Raw genomic sequence first — 25469 nt, 5'->3', positions numbered from 1 at the left:
CCCTAGAAGTTAAATAATTATACATATTTGTTATTTAAACTATAAATATCACAAAATGATGGGTTTTTTTTTCAAGGTGACACACCACCCGAGTTATGCTCGGTTTTTTGGCGAATTTGACACACCAAGCTCAAAAGGTTGCCCATCACTGATCTAATATAAGCGATCTATTCTAAAAGGTGACCACTGTATGGGATGACATGAACTCCGGAAGCAGAGATGGCCCACACAGGAGCACCATGGCCACTGCGAGCATCTGTGGGGTCCGGATATCAGACCCTGAGGAACTAGATTTTTGCCCCAAACTCTACTAGCAAAAAACACAAAGTCATTCAGGGCAGTGTTACAATTGCTTTTATTAAAAATAAACAAAAAGGATAGAAAAAGAAGCAGCAGGAATAAGAAATATTGGTCCAGATTTCAGCTGTGCTTTGGAATTTAGCTTTTAACCTTAACTTTGGAATAGAAGGGGGCGAGTAAATTCACGCAAAACCATTGGAATCTAGTGTTTAGTATATAATCTCTCTATAAAGTCAGACATATATATACATATTCGTTTGTATAAGGAAGAAAACAGACACAACTATTAAAATTCACACCATGTCTACTACATACAATATATATATATCTTATCGATAAAGACAAATCTTTAAATTGCACATAGATAGAAATGTATGTGTATGGCACAAGGGGCTAGGACATAAGGCACAATCTATGGAAATGTAGCCAGATAGAAGCGGCATACTGGTGTATAACTTGAACAGGCATTTATTACAATAAAATGCAACTTCTCCATCGCTTGTGCATGTCAGCTCTCAGTTAGTCCTATTAAAAGTGCTTTTCGGAGAAATCTAAAAGGGGTATAAATCAGATTGATGGTGGTCAGACACACAGTACTCCCCGTCAATCAGCACCAAACATTTTATAGTGGCTGTGCTTGGTATTGCAGCTCACTAATTGTTCAAGGAGATGGACGTGGCAAGTGCAGGCCTATGAAGCGAAGCAGCTGATCAGTGGGTGGGGGGCAAGTGTCAGACCCCCGCCATTATGATATATCCTATAGGAATGGTGATCATGTCCTAGAATACCCCTTTAAGAATATATTACTTGCACACGGTCTTCTGGACTGGACTCCTACATCTCACATCGTGTATAAAAAAAAATTTGGCCCACAAAACACGTTTCTGGAACAAATTTGTAGAACCAATTCAACTGAATCATGAAGAAAACAGAGAGAACGTACTGGTAATACACTGTGTATATCAAATATAAAGAACATCTCAATTCCTCTAACGCTGGTCCGCTTGCTTAGAATCTTGGAATGTTTCTATTGAAACATGAACATGTGCAAAAAAAACCTGAACTCAGGGATGGGTTCAAGAACAGGGTTCTTAAAAGTGATCCAAACTAGGAGGCAAATGGCGGAAGAAAGAAGCAGACAATGATAAGATCATTGTATCCACTTTTTGTTATCACGGCATCGCAACGTCGTATCGCACAATACGTAAATCTGTTTATACTGAGATCACGGTCCTGAAATGTTATATACAGAAGAAGTCAATGGATCCGATGAAGCAGGAGGGAAGTGTATTGCTTCCTTCTTACTATTGGCATCTCCATTTACCTTTACTCTGCAGTAGAGTCCAACTTCTGTGATCTGGGAGACCCCAGCAACCCATAGCCAATATATCTAACTCCACTACTACGAGAGTTGTGCCCCCACTAGTTACATATCAATGTAGTGTCGACAATGCTGCCATTTGGTGCACCATAGGTTTTCTTCTCATTACATGTTGTATATGACACATCATCGCGCTAAGGCTGTATTCACACTGACGTATACCTGTACAGCTACGGACAAGCAGGCATACGTCAGCCGCAATGGAGAAGAGGAGGGGTGACCCCTCTCCATAGCAATGCATTACCTACAGCCCATAACACGAGGAAAGATGGGACATCTTCTATCTTTTTCCCGTGTACAGAGCGGAGCAGTGTCGGATGTGTGCGGCCATTACCGGTCTTTGGGGGATGCAAGCTTGCGGCCGTACATACGTCCCCTTACGCTCGTGTGAATGCGGCCTAAGGCGGCTAACAAGACCTGGGAAGGTTTTATGTCCACAAAAAATTTAAGCTAATTATGACTTCCTAAACATACACTTGTATCTAAATATGGTTTAACCGTGTGGCGTTTCTTTCAATGGGTAATAAAGCATTAAGTGGTCAACGTGTCATAGATTTTACTTCATTTTGGTTGCAACTGTCTGACGGTGGCCATTAGTCCACCAAAGTAGTAACTGCATTGTCCATTCTGTTCTGAACCCAAGATATAGGTTTGTTAAAAATAACTTCTATACAACTTATCATTTACGGATCCTTCGGGGTTTTGGAATAAATTACTATCTAGGAATGTAAGCTTCTCCAAGGAATGTTCCAAAAAAAAGTGTGTTGACTGCTGACACTCCACCAATTATAAGGATGGAGGATCTTCACGTTCAAGGTATGAAGGTACCATTCACTTCTATGGGACTGAGTGGTGGTCATGCTTTGGCATTACTGCTCCATTCACAAAGGGGAGTGGGGGATCCCTCTTGGTGGCAAGATTAAGCATTCACCACCAAACCTGTAGACGATCAATACTGACCGTGGGAAAACCCTTTTAAATATTGTATGGTGATCTGAACTTACACTGGTCTGGAATTATTGGGCTTCTTCTCACACTCATTAAAGGCTGCTTTTACCCCAATACAGAGAAACCCATCACAGAAGCCGTCTGATGCCTGATGTCTGATATGTGGTTAGAAACACATTTTTAAAGGAAATCTACCACCAGGATGAAGGATTGAAAACCCAGCACACAGACATACTGGTGTTTGTGCCCCCTCTGACAGGATCTGCTCGCCTTTTACCTTTATATGTTCTTGTTTATAAAAAAAAAAAAAAAAAAGCTTTAAAAATTATAAAAATGAGCCAGAGGGGCCCCAGAATCCATAGATGTTTGCATATTTTTTAAAGCCTTTTTTGCAGAAATGAGGGCATAAGAAGCTAAAATAAGAGCAGATCCTGCCAGATGGGCACACACACCAGTATGTCAGTGTCCTTGGATTACAAACCTTCATCCTGGTGGTAGATTTCCTTTAAGCCAATCTGATAAGTGGTTTTTTTTGTGTTTGTTTTTACATCAAGCTGCTTCTCTGACAGATGTCTCCGCGAGGGGAGCACACAAGCCTGAAGTGAGTGCGACAATCTACAATCTACAGACCATCCACAAAACAAGATTTCTAATAAAACTATCTCAAAGATATAATTTTAAGCCCATAAAAGGTGCAACAAGAAAGGTGTACGTAACCTTTAACAGATTGGTTCCAGGACACACAAATATCTCTGACTTATGTTGTGTTACTGAAATATATATATATATATATATATATATATGGAATTCATTTTCTTACACCTTTAACAACTATAAGGCACTACCAAAAGTTATAGTAGGACCCCTCCAGAAATACAAATATAGTAATAATGATATAAGTAATGATGGGTATAAGGAGCATCTAGCCAAGTGAACTAAGTGTAACAGCTACCTAAGCTTCATAAAATCTGAATATATAAAATATTTGCTCATCTCTGAGATACACAGTTTTGTAGATATAATACAAGGATGGATCAATTGCACGGGCATAACAGTAAAGCGGTATCGTCTATATTACAGTAATAAGATTTGGCACTGGGACCGGCCTGGAGATATATTTTCAGTATTATAGTCAGCTTTACCGAGTAAAAGAGAAAGAATATAGTAGACACATTACAAGTTCTTACCAAAGACAGGACTTTTTGTTCATGCTGTATAAAGTGCAGGGGGTGTAATATACAGGATACTGTGCTTCCCCGTGCCCATCATAGGATGCAAACCAGAATCATGTCTGCCTATTTCTAATGGGGAATGTATAGGAGGACTGAAAAGAGTATAGAAGGCACTGCTATCATATAATCTCAGGTGGCATTGCTGGGATGGCGGTGGCTGGTGGCAGGAGAGACGCAAGTTACGCGCTTCTGGCGCTACTTTTGTTTCTTCCTCTCCGGTGGAGCGCCGATTGCGGGTTCTGTAAGGCGGCGAGTGGAGTTGCCCAGACGGTTTGTAGCCTGTTTCGGTGGTGAAAGCATAAAAATAAGATGGATTTAGTTACATGTATTAAAATCTTCACTCTCTGGTAATGTTTAAGCATCGTGTATACTTGTTTGTGTGAACCCTGCAGCCTCTTGACCCTGAACAGATGATCAATAAGGATGTGAAGAGCCGCACCCTACCACATACATCGGATTTATTTGATCTATCCCAGGACTATTATATTAATCCCACTTAAAGGGGTTGGCCACTCTTTTACATAAGTTGCCAATGTTCCTTAATATTACCTTAATGGGGGTTTCCTACCAAACAAGTTAGGCCCTATCCATAGGATAGGGCCTACCTTGCTGATCGATGGGGGTCTAAGTTAAGATACCCTCACAGATCAAGAGAACTGGGGGGGATCTGAGGTACCTCCATCGGCCCCCTCGTCGCACCCAGAGATGAACGAAGCAGACGGCTGTGCATGTCCATTCTGCTCCATTCATCTCTATGGAGTTGAAGGAGATTGTTGAGCGTGGGCTTCTTTGGTGGGAAAACCCCTTTAATAATAATCCTTTACTTTAATGCAGTCTGCAAACTCTCTGTGGATCTTTGTTTACATGTCTGAGCTCTGCAGAACAGGAGGAGCTGCTCCCCACCTCCCCATGTCTGTCAGTGAGATGGATTATTAGAGAAAGAGGCACAGTGGGTGACGCCATTAGGATGGTATGACTTTGGAAGAAACAGGAAACTTTGTATATATGCAGAGGGCAGCATGTTGAGGACAGGAAAAGGCTGAAGCTCTTAAAGGAGGCAAAAACACAGGTACATTTACATGCAAAGACATGTCTACAGGTAAAGATTTGCTGAAAAGTAGCCAACCCCCTTTAAACATTTCCTTCGTTTTACATTTTTCAGAATTGCCCAAATTGAATTAAAGGTTCAGACTTCAGTTCAACTTTGAGATAACACAATTACAGGGAAATACAATTCCTGACGTAATCTTACCTGATCTAGAACGTAATCTGCTCCAGAGTCAATGACTTTCCCAAGGTCTCTGTACTGTCCCGAATACTTGATGTAGCCCCAGGTGAGAAGTGCAATGAGAAGCAATCCCATCGCACAGTTTAACAACTGGGCTACGACGCCTAACCCTACAAATCCGGTGATACCGGAGGCCATATATAGCGCCGCCACCAGGGCCAGTAGCACAGCCGGGGTTCGAAAAGCGGTGAAGATGTTCTTGCTTTCATTGTGCTTGCAGAAGGCGGTGTACATGGCCTCGATGTCCTTCTCCAGCTCTTCTCTGTACTGCCGGCTAAACTCCACGCCTCCCATTTTCTTTGAACGGTCAAAAGAAGTGAGCGCCTCATCTCTGCAAACAGCATCTCTATCCCGCAGGACGTCAGGAGACACGTATGGCTTCTCCCCTCCACATATCTGACACAGAAGAAGATCACAATGGTGTAAACTTATACTGTCAACTTTTGGACACAATCAGCTCAGAACTGAAGGATTTGTCCCGTTTCATACAGATGTGAGGTGGTTTCTGAAACCATGCCAAAGCTAATGGAGGAACCATCCAGAGATTGTCACACTCCATTCTCAAGAAAGATGCATCTATAGGACTCGTACCGTGTATATACTCCAGTATAAGCAGAGTTTTTTAGCACAATTTTTGTGTCGAAAAAGACTCACTATGCTTAAAATTGAGTATATAAATAAATAAAAAATTAGTACTTACCTCCGGCGCTCCCCACTGCTCCTCTTCCATTCTGGCTTCCTGTGTAACAGCGTGGGTAGAGACAGGTCTGTAGACTCTGCCCACGCACACACCATGACAGGCATTTCGTCAGTGGGGGAAGGCCGCACTCCCAAGCCTAGGTTTATACTGGAGTCAATAATATCAGCCTATACTCGATGTGCTATATATTGTGTAGTTATGCTATCATTTTCTACACTACAAGAATACTCAATAGACTTCTCACCTTCTCCATACTGCTGTTGTACAAATCCTTAGCGGACGCTACAGCTGCCAGATTATTGGCTTCTGCTGTCGCCTAAAAAAAGAGAGGAAAATAGTTGAAGGAAGGAACAACACAGGGGGAAAAAAAAGTAAAATCGCCAGGTGCTAAACCATAAGTCATACCATCAGCATGGATCTTGGTTCGGGTAAATCTTCACCTTGATAAATCTTTATGTACGCCTGATAAAAATACATTTTTTTTTACAAAAATAACATTTAGTCCGGATCATGTTCTTTATAGTGAAGAATACAACACATTTACATAGAGGCTGCAGTCACATCGATGGCCTCAGCGGTGTTAGGTAGATAAAGGCAGTACCCGGGTTACATACTAGATAGGTTCTTTGGGTTTGTTCTTCGGTTGAATTTGTATATAAGTCGAAACTGTATATTTTACAATTGTAGTTCAAGACAAAAGTTTTTTTTTGCCCCAGTGAAAATTGTAGTTTCTAAAAACGTTTTGCTGTAATGGGACCAAGGATTATCAATAAAGATTCATTACAGACACTTTACAGCTGATCAGTGCAGCCTGGGACTATAGTAAAGCATTCAGAAAGCTTCACCAGAGGTCACAGTGGGCAGAGGGGTCCGTCTGCAAGTCGGGTGTCCTCAAGTAGGGGGATCGCCTGTATTTTTCTCCCCGCTAGGAAAATAAGGTAACCTACATCTCCGGGTGGGCTTAACATTGCCTACTTTTTCTGCAATGAGAATTATCTTTCTTTTTTTTTTTAGCAGATCTCATATGATACAGTGCTAACATTCTTGATAAAACTGGCATTTAAGGACTAAATTCAACATCTGAAAGCACTTATTAGATGTAATTTTTAACTTTACATTTTGACTTTAAAGACACATATTGTAGGAGGCATTAACCTAGTTCTGCAATGTTACTCCAGAGTTCAAGACCACTAGTTTCATTATTACCAAATATCTCCCCCCCCACCCCCCATTTAGATCATCTACACCTGTGTATCATATAGACAGGGGCATCTTACATCTGAAAAATATGCTACATGCTGGTAATTTTGAGATGATTTTAACCTTTTGCTCCCCGATTCTCTTGTCTATTTTTGCATAGGACATTCATTTTCAAAATCTCCTTATCACAATACTGAGTGGTGACTAGTTTGAGCAGCGTATCCTTCATAAGGGGGTAATGTCAGATCTCCAAAAATAGAGCTGATAGAAACGGGTGTCATTTCCAGAATCAGGGACCCAAACATACTTGAAACAGTTCCGATTTTCAAGGAACCAAAATGAGTGTTCCTTGAAAATAAGTAATAAGCTTATAAAAGCTTATAAGCTAGAAAAAAAATCCAAATGATGAGAAAAATGCAGTTGTGCTAATTATTTAAGGGCTTTGTTTTTATGGATTTCACTGCAATGTCCAAAGTCCAAATAACAAATCCCCTTTATGCTTTGGTTTAGTACAATCTTAGTAAAAAAGGATATATGTTTTAGTACATTCAAAAGAAAAAAAAAAGTTTTCTGACATAACATTTTTATACCTCGATGTATCGAGCTGTGGGGGGGTGACGATCTCAGCCAGTATATACGGTGTTAAAGGACACCGATCATCAGGTCTGTGTCACTAGTCTTGTCACAAGGAGCAGCTCACAAGGATCCATCCCAGCCTTTATCTAGTTATTTCATACATTATTCATTGTAAAATCATCTATTCTTTATCATGTAAATGAGGCTGGTCACATGGTCAGAGGCAGTGATGTCACCCCTGCTCCCCCTCCCCTCTCCTCCCCCTGCTCATGTCTGTGTGTAATGTATAGTAAAGCATTGCTAGTGTGTGTGCTGCATCTGCTGACATGCTGCATCCTCCTAATATACAGGTGAGAGACACAGACATCAGCTACACATGAATCTGACATGTTCTGCTGTAACATGTCTGCAGCCTGGAGCTGCTGTATCTCTCCTATACACACACACACATGCACACACAGGCTGCAGGGGGCGTGGCCACCAGCACCAGGAAGCACATCATTATACAGCCTCACATCATTATACAGGCTGTCAGTCAAGCACTGGGGGTGTGGCTGTACCTCCCACTCATGAATAGAGTGGACAGCTTGAATATGCTAATGCTTCATTGGACATTTCACAGGTCATTTGCATACAGCTTTAGGACCTCATTGCTTAGGTTTACAGGCATGTAGAGGGACAATGAAGGGATAGAGGCAATGCTCTCTAATGGCAGTTTATGAAAATATATTTAGTTTAGGGGGGTTATTTTGCATGACGGGTTCTCTTTAATGGCGATTACATATTGTTATAATAAAACCTATATACCTTGAAATACTCCAGGAGTCCTCTGCAGGTAACCTTTGCACCATTTATCTCTTTTTCAATCAAGCTTTTGGGGCCAAGGACAAGCGGAACCAGAGAACTGAGCTGTTCTGTGAACTCCGGAGCAATATCTGTAAGAAAAAGTGCAGAAACATATGACAAGACTAGGTGGGTCTCTACTATTGTATGTCAGCTCCTGAAGGCCGGAGGAGGGCGCGGCGCTAATTGTACTGGTGGTTTGGTGGGTCTCCACTATTGTACTTCGGCTCCGAGGGGGTGCGTCCCAACTATTGTACTTCGGCTCCGACGGGGTGCGTCCCAACTACTGTACTTCGGCTCCGAGGGGGTGCGTCCCAACTACTGTACTCCGGCTCCGAGGGGGTGCGTCCCAACTATTGTACTCCGGCTCCGAGGGGGTGCGTCCCAACTATTGTACTCCGGCTCCGAGGGGGTGCGTCCCAACTATTGTACTCCGGCTCCGAGGGGGTGCGTCCCAACTACTGTACTTCGGCTCCGAGGGGGTGCGTCCCAACTACTGTACTCCGGTTCCGAGGGGGTGCGTCCCAACTACTGTACTCCGGCTCCGAGGGGGTGCGTCCCAACTATTGTACTCCGGCTCCGAGGGGTTCCCCACTATTATACGTCAGCTCCAGGGGGGAATGGGTCTCCACTACTATACGTCAGCTCCGGGAGGGATAGGGTGGTGTGACTCCACTATTATATGTCAGCTCTAGGGTGTCTCCATTATTATACGTCATTTCTGGGGGGGGGGGGGAGGGGTTTGTCTGGAGGGGGTCCATCTAGATTTGCAGTCTGCTCTGGGATCTGTATTAGTTATTGTATAAATTGCTAGGTGGCATTTTTTGCAGTACTGGGGTTGGTGCTGGTTAGTAGTTCTGCCCCTTGAAGTTGTGGGATGAGACTAGATGGTAATAATTGTCCACCCCTGGATTAAAGTTACTTAGAAAATTTCCTAATTTTTCCTCGAGACCCACAATATCCGCAGATCAATGGGTAACGAACTGTAAGGTCCGTCTGTTGCTATTTATTTGACACAAGGGATATATGAATATAATATGGAAATTTTAACAAACCTTTCAGCCGACCGTCAAACTGAGGACTGGTAGCGACCTTGAGCCCCGGGTGTGGAAGAAGGAAGCAGCTGACGTTGGTGAAACAGGAGTGAATGTGTTTCCGCACGTTCTGGATCTCTTCATGTTGATGTTCCTTTACCTGGTGGAAAAGATGGTAAAATTAGAAATGAAACTTAAAGGACACCTGTCATCAGGTCTGTGTCACTAGTCCTGTCACCTCTACCTGTTGGAGCAGCTCACAAGGATCCATCCCAGCCTTTATCTAGTTATTTCATACATTATTCATTATAAAATCAGATCTTTTTTATCAAGTAAATGAGGCTGGTCACATGGTCAGAGGCAGAGATGTCACTCCTGTTACCCCTCCCCTCTCCTCCCCCTGCTCATGTCTGTGTGTAATGTATAGTAAAGCATTGCTAGTGTGTGTCTGCTGCATCTGCTGACATGCTGCATCCTCCTAATATACAGGTGAGAGACACAGACATCAGCTACACATGAATCTGACATGTTCTGCTGTAACATGGCTGCCTGGGGCTGTTGTATCTCTCCTATACACACACACAGGCTGCAGGGGGCGCCAGCACCAGGAAGCACATCATTATACAGCCTCACATCATTATACAGGCTGTCAGTCAAGCACTGGGGGTGTGGCTGTGCCTCCCACTCATGAATAGAGTGGACAGCTTGAATATGCTAATGCTTCATTGGACATTTCACAGGTCATTTGCATACAGCTTTAGGACCTCATTGCTTAGGTTTACAGGCATGTAGAGGGACAATGAAGGGATAGAGGCAATGCTCTCTAATGGCAGTTTATGAAAATATATTTAGTTTAGGGGGGTTATTTTGCATGACGGGTTCTCTTTAAAGCATCCAATGTACAGAGGACAGGAAAGAAACCTCATTATTAGCCCAAAGACACTGGAAGTCCACAATGACTCCATCTTTACTAAATTGTTACAAAAGACCATTTACCAACATAAACTATAATAAAGCCGGGTAGTTAATTCTATATAGAGATCGGAGAGATTGGGGGAGATTTATCAGACGTGTCTGAGGTAAAACGGTTTTAGTTGCCAGTGGGAACCAATCAGATCTCGGCTTTCATTGACCCACATCTGTTTATTAAATTGAAGGTAAATTCTCATTGGCTGCCATGAGCAACTTTCAGACACCTATGATAAATCTCCCCCAAATAATTTCCAACTTCTCATGAGAGGCTTGAAGGAAATATATCATAACAATCAAGCAGGGATACTTACTCATAGATCCAGGCACGGTGACTGTGATAATCTTCTTATATTTGTTATCCATGGCCTCCTTCCTTCTAAAATCAATGTTAAATTATGCTAATGAGCCTGACAGGCTCTGGGGCTGTAACCAGAGCCCCTCCATACTGCAGATTCACAGACTGTTACATGGTGCAGGAGGACTACTCCCCTCTCACTGTGTAAGTTTACAGCAAGCAGAAGAAAGGGGGAGCACTGAAGGAACAGGTGAAGGAGGAAACAGTGTAATAGTAATAGTGTAATGAAGCTAAAGCACAGAGGGGCTCTGGTAACACCCCCTGGTGTTAGCATAATTTAAAAAAAAATTAGAAGGAAGAAGGCCATTGATAACATATATAAAAAGATTACCAAAGTCACAGTCTGGATATACGAGTAAGTGCCCCTGGTTTATCATTATGGATTTTGATGGTAGATTTCCTTTTCCCGCAGCCCAGGCGATGGAGGAGCGCAGTACTTGCCTACTTCAGTTAGTTTGAGAAACAGAGATTGTCACAGAAGGACACAGTAGTTCAACCTGACATTCATTAAGGAGCACAAAAAAGGCCAACTCTCGTGATTCATGGTTATCCCATCACTAAGACCCCACCGAGCATCGTCTATAGAACTAATCCTACAGGGGTTGTACCAGCTTTTATCATTATCCCTAAGAAACATGTCAAACCAAAGTATATATATATATATATATATATATATATATATATATATATATATTCGGCTGCTGTAAGTTACAAGTTTGTATATAATTATTATATGGTTTACACCTATATAGCCAATCCTTATGAATCAGGAATTATTATGGTACTTGCACAATAAAGTGAATATTTATAATTATACTAGTATAAATCACTAGTATAACATAAGCTCAGCACATGACTTGTCTATTAAGTGTGGTGATCACCCCCATAAATCTGTGGGGAACGTCTGCTTACGTTTGATGTTTACAAGCTTTACAGTCAGTTCTGGCTTGTTAATATGGTCACTATGTAGAGAGGAGGCTTTACAGGGCAGGATTCACAACGGACGGATAACTTTAATTAAGATACCTAAGGACGTTGTGCTGAGATTTATAGGAACTGGAGCAAAAGAACAGTGACTGATAACGGCAACAGATTTGTTTCCAAAAAACTGAAAATAGTATTTCCAATTTGACAAGATGGATCCTCTGTATCTCAGCCTTAAAGGGGTTTCCCCACAAAGACAAGTTAGGCCCTATACACGGGATAGGGTCTAACTTGCTGATCAGTGGGAGTCTCAGTGCTGAGACCCTCGCAGATCAAGAAAACGGAGGGGTCGGTCGGATCACTTGTTTTTGCGATCTGTGGGGGTCTCAGCACTGAGACTCCCACTGATCAGTAAGTTAGGCCCTATCCCGTGTATAGGGCCTAACTTGTCTTCATGGGAAAACCCCTTTAGTTTAATTGTTATTCCCTATCCACGGGATAGTGGTTGGACACCCAGCAATCATGAGATTATCAAGTGCTATTTTTCACAGCAGTCGTATGCTTGATCCCTCACTCCTTCAGTCGGTGGAATGTTCTTGTAATTGGGGTCCCACAGTAAATGCGGCTAACAAACTTGAGACAACCCCTTAAAGAAACTTAAGTCAATTATAAAACACCCCTAAGCTAAAATATCACAGATGTGCCACTCACTATGACTATATTTTTCGAAAGTCTTAAATCCTACATCGAATTTTTCTACACAAAGTAAATGAACAACGGCTTAGGCAGATCATCAATGCAGCCAGTGATTGGTTGTGTAGTCACTTACTGTGGTTCAAGAGAGATTTGGGCAGAATCAAAACCACAGCGACAGTGGATAGTGTTTTCAATTACCAAATTCAATGGCCAGAAACCCCCTTTAACCACTCACAATTGTATCCAACTTGCAAAATACGCAAGATAAAACATTCCCAAAATATAAGTTAGTTCTTACCCGTAGCCTCTTTTCTAAAAACTTATCACCCCCCTCAGCTCCATATGGATATTCATAGGGGAAGCTCCAATCACGAACCAAGAACATTAATGTCTAAAATAAAAGAAAAAAAGTGTAAAAGTTTGCATAAAAATGTATAATTTTAGTCCTGGATGTTGTCCGTGCAGTGAGTAGGTTTAACCCTTTCAGGACCTTGCCCTTTTTTGTTTTTTCATTTTCATTTTTTACTCCCCATGATCAAAAATCCATAACTTTTTTATTTTTCCATGTACAGAGCTGTGTGATGGCTTATTTTCTGCGTAACAAATTGCACTTCATAGAGATGGTATTGAATATTCCATGCCGTGTACTAGGAAGCGGAAAAAAAATTCCAAATGCAGTGAAATTGGTAAAAAAACGCATTTGTGCCGTCTTCTTGTGGGCTTGGATCTTAGGGATTTCACTGTGCTCCCCAAATGACATGTCTACTTTATTCTTTGGGTCTGTGCGATTACGGGGATACCAAATTTATATAGGTTTTATAATGTTTTCATACATTTAAAAAAATTAAAACCTCCTGTACAAAAATTTTTGGGGGGATTTTGCCATCTTCTGCGCTAACTTTTTTATACTTTGGTGTACAGAGCTGTGGGTGGTGTCGTTTTTTGCGGATTTTGATGACGTTTACAATGTTATCAATTTTAGGACTGTTCGACCTTGTGATCACTTTTTATAGAATTTTTTAATTTTTTTAAATGACAAAAAAAAGTGCCATTTTCGACTTTGGGCGCGATTTTCCGTTACAGGATTAAAACGCAGTGAAAAAACGTTATCATATTTTGATAGATCGGGCATTTTCGGACGCGGCGATACCTAATGTGTTTATGATTTTTACTGTTTAATTATATTTATATCAGTTCTAGGGAAAGGGGGGTGATTTGAGTTTTTAGGGTTTTTTTTATTATAATTTTTTTTTTTAACTTTTTTTTATTTTTAGTACTTTTCAGACTCCCTAGGGTACTTTAACCCTAGGGTGTCTGCACGATCCTATCATATACTGCCATACTACAGTATGGCAGTATATGGGGATTTTACTACTCATACATTACAATGTGCTGATAGCACATTGTAATGCATGGGTTAACCCGAAGTAGCCTCGGGTCTTCGTGAGACCCGAGGTTACCATGGCGACGGATCGCCGCTCCCCGATGACGTCACGGGGAGCGGCCATCCTCGAAAAGATGGCGGCGCCCACGCGCCGCCATCCTTTTGAAGCCGCCAGCAGCATTGCCGGCGGCGATCGAGGTGAAAACACCCGCGATCGGTGCTAGCACCGATCGTGGGTGTTACCGGTAAGCCTTTGCTGCAATATGCAGCAAAGACTTACCGGCTATGGAGAGGGCTCAGCGCGTGAGCCCTCTCCATGCACCCGCGGCCGACCCGTGACGTGCTATTACGTCACGGGTCGTGAAAGGGTTAAAAGGAACCTGTCACTAGGGGCCTTAACTTTCACTAAAGACGGGTTGCAGAAACCCATCACACCTGCATTGGAAATATGTCTCTCTGATTTCTCTAAGCATTTGCATTACAATGTAATTGTGTGTTATAACTTACCTTGCACCCTGACAAAATTCTCTGTTTAGTCCCAAGGATTGGGCTTTGTTTAGATGCATTTCAAAGAACACCACGTGACTTGTCTGTGCAGTTACTCCTCAGCTCTCAGCCCCCACCATTGTTCTCAGGAACAGATCTCACAGCCTGGTGAGCTGACATCAGTGGGGGAGGGAGGTGCTGTACAAGAGCACAAAGGGGGGGGGGGTCTGAGAGCTGAGTTGTTTGCAGCACAGGTAAGTCACATGTTTTTTTTTAAATGCATCCAAACCAAAGTACAACCCCCTAGGACTACACTGAGGATTCTGCAAGGAAACCAGGTAAGTAAAAACACACAATTATATTGTAATGTAAAATAATATTTTGTAATGCAAATGCTTAGAAAAGGCAGAAAGACATAATTGCAATGCAGCTGTAATGGGCTTCCGCAATCTGTCTATAGTGAAAATGAGGTCCCTGGTGACAGGTTCCCTTTAAAAGACGGTCTTACTGGCAAATCGGATTTAACACAGATGATAGGTGGGTGAAGTTGTATAATTCCATTCTACGTCCTACATATGACTCACTTGAAACGGCTTCAAGAAGATCTCATCCATAGCCAAACGTCCATATTCTGTAAAGAGCTAAAAACAAACAAAAAGAGTCTATATGAATTAATCTCCACTTGTCTGCCCCATCAGGATCCACTGATACAAGGATACAATTTACCATACTAAATAATTAAAGGGTTACCCCAGGAGTAATATTTCCTCAGTGGATGTAACATGTGGAATATGCTTTTATATGTGCTTGTAATATCACTGGTATACACAGAAGAAACCTGGATAACTACGTAATATAATCCAGACAAATTTATTTTGTCCGTTTCCAAAGGAAAACTTCCCTACCTGAAGTTGTTGGAGGTCGTCCTCTTGTATGTTCTGGGATAAGTTGTAAATCTGCACGTTGTGACAAGAAGTAAATGAAGCACAGAAATTTAAGGACGTTTTCAGGACTACTACAAAAAATATTACATATTGATCCTTATTAATTCATAGCTAAAAATCTTACAGAAAGCAACGACTTGCTTATTATCTTAAAATGAAGGACAGACGGAATATATTTACCAAGTGCTGACAATGTGCTTACATTATGGGGCTACAGGTTTATCTACACTTTTATTTAGCTTTTGAACATTCGCTAGTATCTGACATATAGAAAAAGAGAGATAAGACGGATGAGAGATGATAGATGATGCGATCCTTAAGATGGATATAAAACGCCATGACACGCTCAGCCCTGCTACATCTCAGCTATCACACAAACGCAGAGTCAACCCTGCTAAATGCCTTCCAGCCCTGGATAAAGACCTTATCTTCCTTGTAGCTTGTAGAGCAAGTCCATGCACGCTGCTGCTTGCCAGCAGGAAGTGCCTGTGTCTGAGCTTGTCTTGTAATGCAGTGGGGAAGAGTAGGAGGCAGAGAGCACTGCAGTGTGCAGATAGGAGAAGATATTCATGAGAAGAATCTGCCATGCCTGATCATTGTAGGAAGATTGAAGGTTGGATCCGAGAGCATCCAAACTTTTATACACCAGGAGTGATAGAGACAGGATGGAATTAAATGTGTAAAATGCTGTATTTTTTTATAACATTGAATTAGAGAATGTGTTATTTTGTTTTCCTGAGTATATTTAAGAATCTTGTCTTCGTGGAGATACCCTTTTTATGATATTGTTGCTGTAGTAGTAGGAACCACCAGAACCCAAGTCCTGTTTATATTATGAAATTGCAAGACAAGCCCTCTAAAGGCGAATGGCGTTTTCTTGATCCGTGCAACTAAATTGTAAGTCTTGGGGCTTATGCACATGAACGTGAGCTCGCCCGGGCTGTAACCCAGGTTAGCACATGGCCAGGAGGAGAAAAATATGACTGAAGATCCTGATCTGTGCAAAGAAAGTGTAAACTGTCAAATCCTCTTACCTGGATGGAGCTGGTCATGGTGCTCAGGGCAAAGATAGTAGCGCAGTCTTTTACCGTGGACTGACTGTCAAATGCACCTTGTGTGTCCATCAGCACCACCGCCACCTGATGAACAGGAGGACAAAATACATTAACCTCTAGTCATTTTAATGTCTAGACCAAACATTTTGGACATTTGAACAACGATGACCCCGATCAGTTCTACAACACCCTGCGCGGGTTACGTGCAAGATAGGTTCTGTAGGTTTATTCTTAAGTTGAGTATGTATGCAAGTCGAAACTGTATACTTTATTATTGTAACCCCAGTCAAACTTTTTTTGGTCTCTGTGACAATTGGATTTTAATAATGTTGGGTTGTCATAAGAACCAGGAATAACAATAAAGCTTCATTACAGACACCTGTGATAACTGTTATAGCTGTTTATTGTAGTCTAGTACTAAAGTACAGCAAATTACCAATATCCAGAGGTCCGTTTGTAACTAGGGGTCGTATGTAAGTCAGGTGTTCTTAAGTAGGGGACTGCCTGTATTTCTGTACCAGTAATGCAGCTGGTCTACAGGATCTAATAGGTTAGGGTTCCAGATGCCACTTAAGATCATGTCACCAGTAGTGCGTACGATGGCTTGATAAAGATAGACCCTCCTACTTATCACCTAGATGCCATGGTCGCTGCTGATCACAGCATCTAAGAGGTTAAACCCCCAGTATTAGATGTTAGCAACCACAGCAGGAGCTATATGTATACTTAATACATACTGTATACCAGTGGTCCTCTGAGACCTGTTGGTCCTTATGTCAATACCTGGCACCTAAATGTGTATTCTGAACACAGATATTTGTAGATAAGTCTGTGATATAAAGCCAATCCATGGTGGCTCTCCCGTGCTCATCTGTACTTTAGAAAGACATTCAATCAACATCAATAATTAATACATAAGTTATATGAACGAATCTCTCACCTCCTTACCATCCGGTTTATACATAGTAAACACCTCACTCCAGATTTGGATACCAGTGGTGTCTGGTTCGGAACCTCCTTTCCATGAAAATCCTGTAAGAGGGTCATTTTCTTCCCCCAGCCACTTCTGTGTATTACCATCTTTCTGTGGAGCCCAAAGAACAAAACAAAAAATATAAAAATCCAAGTACAATAAGGACACGTGCGCACGACTGTAATGGGGGCCGTGACCTGGCCACAAAATTTGCAGCCAGATCTGGTACCACAGACCTCTATGGGGGCTGTGACCAAGGTACGGTGAGCACACCACGTCTCACCGCACTGTGATCTAACCCGGATTTCAATGGAGAGGGGAAGGGTGCTCCCCCTTCCCTCCTCCAATGATCAGTGCACTACACCTGGGTTACAGCAGGGGCGAGTTGTGTTAAAAGGCTAAACCAAAGAGTTTCTAACACGGTGTCTAAATAAATTTGAATTTAATACGACTTTGGAGCGGAAGGTTTATTGTTTGGGTGTGCTAATAACGAAGAGAAAAATGTATGGTGTATATAAGGAAACTGTGTGGGGGAAACCCTCGGCTGTCCAAGAAAGTTTCACAAAATGTAGGAGATCCTGGAATCTCTATTCTCATGGGTGTTGGGGGTAACCCAGCTTTGTGACCCCAAGCATCAAACATTCGTACATATCCCCTGGTGGCAAGTGTCCCACCCACCTACTTATCACCAAGATGCCATGGTCGCTGTAGATCACAGCATCTAAGACGTTACATTATGCGCATAATATGCTGCTAGTAAGACATCACCTGGCTGTACACGTATCTCAGCATGAAGTCAAGCAGGAAAGATTTCCCTTTTCGGAATGCACCAGCCACGGAAACAACTACGACATCCAGATCCCGAATATGGTCCTGAAGGAGCACAGAGGCCAGAGCCTCCTCATCCAGCTGGAACGAGTGATCATCCTTCTGCACGATAACTACCTGGACTGGGCCAGGAGTTGACGGAGCCATGTCTGCAGACAAAAAACAGGCAGAGGGGATTAACACAGGATCAGGACATTAATATACAGTAATGTAAAAGAAATGTGGCGGACTAATTCGCAGTGATAACCAATCAGAGGCATTTCCCCTGATCATCTTTTTCATGGCAACCCATATTATGTCTACTTCCACCGCCTCCGTTGGCGCCACAATCTCCTTAAAACAACTAACTGGCAAGTGTGCCAATGCTGATATTCATGAGCAGTGATTGGGCAGGAACTCCCGACATCACAGATCACTATAATGCAGAAATTCTGGAAGCAATGGAGTGTGTTACTCAGACCGCAGACTGGCATCTAATTTGGCCCTTAACCCCTTCAGGATTATACGCTCTAATTGCAAATCCCCAGTGCAGATAGTAAGTGTAAATCGTAACAGTTCTGCTGTCATTTTCAAGAGGAAAATCTCCCATTTCATAGTTTGCGTTTCTAGGTGCCACAGAACAGAAGATATCTATGAAGATGCTATTTATACTACCTACCGCATTTGGACATTCATGAACGTCCTGTTGCGGGAGGGGAAGTTTGAACAGGTCTCAAAAGCTGAGCCCTCTTCATATTCATCGGGTCTTTGCTGCATAATGCACCCATCCCGGGTGTTAACAATTAAAATTCTGGCGGCAAAGTTGACAGGGGCATTTAGATGTTGGCGCCTCCGTATTAGTTTCAAGTGGTGTGCTCCGTGACCCGACAATCGGTTGCCAAGACACCCAGGAGTATATGTACTGCAAAATCCCCATATACTGCAATATAGTAGCATTGCAGTAAATGTTGGGATTGATTAGACACCCTATGGTTCAAAGTACCCTAGGGCAGTGGTGGCGAACCTATGGCACTGGTGCCAGAGGTGGCACTCAGAGCCCTTTCTGTGGGCACTCAGGCCATCAGCCCAGGACAGAGTTCACCAAACAGGACCAAATCCATTAAATTTTCCCACAGTCCCAGGCAACTTATAAGATGTTGCTCTCAGCACTATTTTACAGCGACACTTCATTGTCTGTTAGGAACTGCTTGAAAAGTGAGAAGGTGTTGACAGAACTGCATTATCTTTGGAGGTCCTCCTGCTGGACCTAACATTATTCCTGTACAGAGAGACCCGGGAAGGAAGCTACAATGATAGTCTTAGAATTTGCCCTCCTTTTTTCAACTGTATTGGTGGCCTCAGGCGGCCGATACAATTAAAGAAGTGGAAGAACAGGTAGCAATAAGTTACTGCTTAAAATGGCACGTTGGCACTTCACGGTAAATAACTGGACTTTGGTTGTAGTTTGGGCACTCGATCTCTAAAAGGTTCGCCATCACTGCCCTAGGGCGTCTAAAAATACAGTAAAAACATTTTTTTTAGATTAAAAAAAAAAACAAAAAAAAAACCCTACAATTGTTATAAAACAAAAAAAGTAAAATTAGAAACATATTAGGTAATGCCGCACCCCAAAATGCCCAATCAAAATTTAAAAAACAGTTATTCCCGGTGGTGAACCCCCATAAAGGAAAATAGCATCCAAATGTCAGAACTGCCACTTTTTCACCATTTTGCATCATATAAAAATTCAATTTAAAAGTGATCAAAAAGTCGTAAAATCACTAAAACGGAATATGAAACGGATTATGAAAACATAATCTCGTCCCACAAAAAATGACACCCTACACAGCTCCGTACAGAAAAGTTTAAAAAAGTTATTATTTTGCACAAAAGGTTTTATTTTTTTATGCTAATTTTATAAAGCGGCTACTGGGGCGTGGAGTAGCCATAGCTGAGGCTACACGTCGCGGCTACTCAACTCCCCAGTATCCTCCTAACAGATACCTTGTCTGCGAAGCCGGTGTTCTGCGCATGCTACACAGTCACATGCGCAGAATAGGTGTCAATAGAGCCTGGAGCCCCTCGGGCTCATTTGGATAATCTTTTAAACTTTTTGGGGGTAAAAACAAGGGCTTAAGAAGCTAAAAGAAGAAAAGATCCTGCCAGAGGGGACATATACCAGTGTATATGTCAGTGTGCTTAGTTTACAATCCTTCATCCTGGTGGTAAATGTTCTTTAAGGAGTTAATAGTGGATATCGCCAATTCTGTGGCACCTAGAAACTCAATCCTGGTGCCAATCTCCTCTGTACCCTGCCGGATCTATATGCTATGTGTCTTGTAAGATAGAGAAGTGAGAGTAAGAATAATGATACAGGATCTACACGAGATCTTCTCATACTCTAATAAGCAGGGCAAAATATTTCCAAAATCATACTACTAGACGTAATCCACAACTATGATTCAAGGTAAAGTTATGCCGAAAGGAATCTGCTCCAGAATGTTACAGGACAAACACAAACTATCTCCAAACTCCACAAACACCATAGAAAATTCATTATTCATAGGACTTATACAACCGCACAGAAGTCCCCATTATACTGCAGACAGCAGCGATTGACTATCCGACATGAAAAATATAAGAAAACATGGCCTGAAAGGGGGAAAAAAAGCTTGGAAGAGAAGTAAAAACTACCGTGCTTCTGAGTGTAGGAGCGCTGGCACCAGCGGAGGAGAGGCCCACGCCCGGCAGAGGAAATACAGCATCCTGGGCCAACACATATGACTCATAAGACACGGCTATAAGCTGCATATACATTACATACTTTAACCATTAACTGGCATGGAAAGAGGGAGAGCACACATACAATAAGACTATTAATACTGAAAAAATACATAAAAGTGCATGGAGGAATGGCATCCAGACAAGAGAACTGGATCCCAGCTCACTGGCCTATAGGGGGCGCACTCAAAGAGTGACATTATTTTCTTTTTTTAACTTCGGAATGTTAGCAGGTATCTGCATGCAGCATGTTATAGAGCAGGGGGAGCTGAGCAGATTATAAATAGTGTACAATATGCTGGAAGCATGTTATAGAGAAGGAGGAGCTGAGCAGATTGTACATAGTGTCCTATCTGCAGGCAGCATGTTATAGAGCAGGAGGAGCTGAGCAGGTTATAAATAGTGTACAATATGCAGGCAGCATGTTATAGAGCAAGAGGAACTAAGCAGATAGGACATAATGTCCTATCTACAGGCGACAGGTTATAGAGCAGATTGTGCTTAGTGTCCTATCTGCAGGCAGCATGTTATAAAGCAGGATGAGCTGAGCAGATCTCAGTGGTTTAATGTGTATAACATGACATTATATTAAATATCAAGTTCCATCTTAAAGGTTCATTTTTATCTATAAAATGTGCCACCTCTATGGGACTGGGTGGAGTTTAAAGCATTATAATTTCATGCATAATAAAAATAAAAACTATTTTTCCCAATATAGGTGACGAGTAAGTAGCTTTGTTATTGCCACTGTGCAGCACCTCCGCTCGTTACAGCTCCCCTTAGTGCAGTAAAATAAAGTAATGTCTTGTGTATTTATATGCATGACATTTGGTCACGATGTGTCTAAATGTGAGAAACTCCTTTTAAAAGGGGTGTTCCCACAAAGACAAGATTCTTAAATTTACTCAGGATAACAAAATAACACATTATCTAGCTCAATTTATTAACAAAAATACAGCATTTCACAGATCTAATTCCTGGTGTTTACAATTTTGGGTGTCCCTGGATCTGACCGTAAATCTTTTAACCAGGGTTGGATTCTTCTCATAAATAGCTTCTCTAGTCTGCACACTGCAGTGCTCTCTGCCTCCTGCCCCTCCCCCTGCATTACAAGACTAGCTCAGACACTTCCTGACGGCAACCAGTAGTCTACAGAAACGTACTCTACTAGCTACAGACAGATAAGTGTTTTATTGCAGAGTATTGTGTGTTTTATTGTATAATCGAGTTAGCAGCACCGAGTGTGTCATTTTGATTTATATGCATTTCATGGATCTCTCATCTCTGATCTGTCTCATCTCTCTTTTTCTATGTGTCATATGTCGATAAACCTGGAACTTGTTGATCTAAGCACATTTTTCAGTACACAGCATCTCATAGCACAGAGGGATCATGAAGTGTCTGCTTAGAGAGTCCCTGCTCACAATCTTACAGTGACCAACACTGAGTGATAGTAGCTAAAACAGCAATATAACTGAGTAAGGCCTCATTCACACTGCCGCATGGGGGACGTATATACGGCCAATATACGTCCCCCATAGACGGCAATGGGCGCACGGCGCTCTACGGGAGCAGTACGGTGCCGCACACGTGTGGCACCTTACCACTCCGTACCCTGTGAAAAAATAGGACATGTCCTATCATTTCACGGCATACGGCGCCATACATCCCTGTGGTGAGCAGCGCTCTCCCCCTCCTCCTCTCCCCGTGCGCTCGCCGTGCTGCGGTACGGCGGGCAATGGTAGTGTGAATCCAGCCTAAAATTGTAAAGTAAGGGGGTTAAAAATTATCTTTATTGTGTAAACATCACTAAGGGATTGAAATTTTTTTTGATGGGCAAATGCCTTTAATCTACCACCAGGATAAAGGATTGTATACCAGCACACTGACATACTGCTGTGTACCCCTGGTGGTAGATGTTCTTTAAAACTATAACTATTGTTGGTTTGACAGGTCATGCAGAGAGGACATGACACCAAGATGAAAGTCTCAATGGCCAAGTGTAAGCAGCTCACACAATACAATAGTCACTTTCACCATCCCATTTCTTGTCATGTGACTACATACTTGTGGTTGCACATTTCCATGTGAAGCCATGATGCACAATAAACAACTGAAATTTTTCCAAAATGTTACTGCCAACTCTAAAACATATAAACTACACCATATTCAATGGGACAAAAAAAAAAAAAGTGACTATTCAGCATACAGGTAAGCAGCAACGTCAAGCAGCAGCTGCGAAAGCAAGAAAGATTTCAGGGTGTATAAAGCTGCTGATCACAAAGAAAGATTGCCCCCCCCCCCCTCTATAAATAACTCTAAAGACCACATCTCAAATAGGAGATACAGTTTTGGGCTGTAGACTGAAAAGGATATAGGCGAGATAGAGAATGTGATGGGAGGTAACTCTTAGAATAATATGAGGTTAGGAAAACAGAAACGCCTTAGCAGCGATCCTATATTATATATATATATATATATATATATATGGGTGGTCACATGATCTATATAGGAAAGGATTCTTTACAGTTAGAGAAGTCACAATCAGCGGTCCCATTGTTTGAATAGACTGACAATTTTAGGTGTGCAATGGCGTCCTGTAGAGTTGAATGGATCAGCACATTCTGGCTCTGGGTATAGTGTAGCGGTGCCCCCGGACCACCACACAAAGGTCATTGGTGTCACACCAACACCAATTGGGATATTAGGGGTAGTAGTTAAATGGTACAGATAAATTATACATCCTAGAACCAAAAAAAAGTTGAAACTAAGGACCCTATGAAAGGTCTTTATCAACCCTATGGAGAAATTCACTCTATATCAGACACAAAGTACAGGCAGCTCTCCTTCTGCCACGTGTGTCATGCTATACACCCAACCTCAGCAATGGAAATAGCAACTGCAATTAAGTCAATGCTATATACAGTATATATACAGTCACCGCTGATCACCTCCTAGTCCCAGGCAAACCTGTTTGTCAAAGAAGCCAAGATCAACATGCACAGCGCGTATTCATGTCGAGACAAGGGATCTTCTATAACACCAGTAGTGGTTACCTGTATACACATTTACACTGACTGCATACCACAGGGGCTGATGATTTATGTAGTAGAGCTTCTAATAGAAGAAAGATTATATGGCTGCAGCAGTGGATTAAAGTGCAGGCGGTTGCCCAGGGCCCAAACCTAAGGGATCCACCCAAACAACCCACAAAATTTTATACTGAGAAGGACCTTCACCCATGACATCTGATCCTGCTCTCAATACACATGTACACAAGAGCCATTACAGGACCTTTGAAGGGACACATCCTCCGTTCCCCAAGAAGCTGATTCTAGTACCATAGGGGGCTATAATATTCATACAGCCCAGGGCCCATAGCAGTCCTAATATACACCTGTCTGCATGTATATTTCCTACCTGATCCCGGGTCCGCAGAGCCTGGCTATAACGTATACACTTATATTTAGCGCCACACCAAGTTCTGTTAGGAATGAAGATAACTACTTGTCACGCTGATAAGATGATGTGCGAGTGGCAGATAACCATTGACTTCAGCATCCTGCACAATGTCGCTTGTTATTCTGCCTCCAGCAAGTGCACCAGGCAGGGAGTGAAATTTACTGTACTATTTAATGGGAATCCGGCACCAGATTTTACCATGGGGCTCCCAAAGCCCTTTTGTATCATTAGCATAATTTTAAAAGTTGATTTTATAAGGAACATATATAAGAAGATACTAAAGTCACGGTGCCTGGATCTATGAGTAATAGCATCTGGTTTATCATGATGGATTTTGATGATATATCCTGTTCTTTAAAAAAAAAAATCTAAAGACAGTTTCTGGAATTGGATCTTCTGTAGATCACATTTCCAACTAGGTTTTTAACTACCTGTATCTCCAGTTCTGTAGATCAAAAAACAACAATCCTAATGTGATCTAAAAAATAAGATTCCCATCTCCGATACATCACCAGCAGCATGTTTTTAAGTACATTGCTATAGAACCTACGGTAGGGGTGTCTGAAGCGTCCTTCCACCTGAAGCCTCTAAACTTGACTCTTCTCATATAAAATATGATTCTTCGCAGTTCATTTTTTCATGATTTTTGAGAAAAACATTTTACATAAAAAAAGAGGGAATTTAGGAAAGCTAATTTTACACCTTACATGAGGAGGTTATTAGTGTAATGGGGCAAAACATGCTGACAGGATCCCTTTAAGGCCAAATGTCATGGTAAGAACGTGCCGCATGAATTGACAGGCTGCAGATTTCAATACACCCACAATCCGGATGTATTAATCCGGACATGGTCTAATGTTCTGAATTACCGGCTATGGTGTATGAATGTCAATACGGCAGTGTCAGAGCGGATAAGGGTTAATAGACGTGAAGGCTGGGTGAATAGGGCCAGGGTGTGTCTGCCTCTAGGGACCACTGATAATGTCCTTGGTGAGGAGTATCACAGAGAACAAAACCCTCTCAGACACAGGATTACTGATATGCGAGTGGATATAGGGGAAGGGTCACACACGGACGGAGCGCAAAATTCCATTCTAGATTCTGTGCATTTCAGATTTATCATATTGG

At 42.0% G+C, this 25469-nt stretch overlaps 1 protein-coding gene across 2 annotated transcripts in view; it reads right to left on the bottom strand.

The window, feature by feature from the left end:
- Nucleotides 1–338: 338 nt before the first annotated feature.
- Nucleotides 339–25469, bottom strand: part of ATL3 (atlastin GTPase 3) — a 29775-nt gene continuing 4644 nt past the window's right edge. Inside the window, exons 1-13 of one of the 2 annotated variants that reach the window (XM_072118388.1) lie at nt 20793–20837; nt 18060–18268; nt 17259–17402; nt 16298–16402; nt 15225–15275; nt 14904–14960; nt 12748–12840; nt 9524–9662; nt 8433–8560; nt 6255–6311; nt 6094–6165; nt 5114–5545; nt 339–4140 (exon numbers count right to left, since the gene is read on the bottom strand). In XM_072118388.1, the coding sequence (XP_071974489.1) occupies nt 4057–4140; nt 5114–5545; nt 6094–6165; nt 6255–6311; nt 8433–8560; nt 9524–9662; nt 12748–12840; nt 14904–14960; nt 15225–15275; nt 16298–16402; nt 17259–17402; nt 18060–18266 (1569 nt within the window). In that variant the 5' untranslated portion in view covers nt 18267–18268; nt 20793–20837 and the 3' untranslated portion in view covers nt 339–4056. Of the gene's footprint in view, nt 4141–5113; nt 5546–6093; nt 6166–6254; nt 6312–8432; nt 8561–9523; nt 9663–12747; nt 12841–14903; nt 14961–15224; nt 15276–16297; nt 16403–17258; nt 17403–18059; nt 18269–20792; nt 20838–25469 lie in introns of those variants that run through there. The other variant, XM_072118387.1, reaches the window with a different exon arrangement.

This window comes from Engystomops pustulosus, chromosome 7 (assembly GCF_040894005.1).
Source record: "Engystomops pustulosus chromosome 7, aEngPut4.maternal, whole genome shotgun sequence".
Lineage (NCBI taxonomy): Eukaryota > Metazoa > Chordata > Amphibia > Anura > Leptodactylidae > Engystomops > Engystomops pustulosus.
This window is presented reverse-complemented; position numbering and strand designations above follow the sequence as displayed.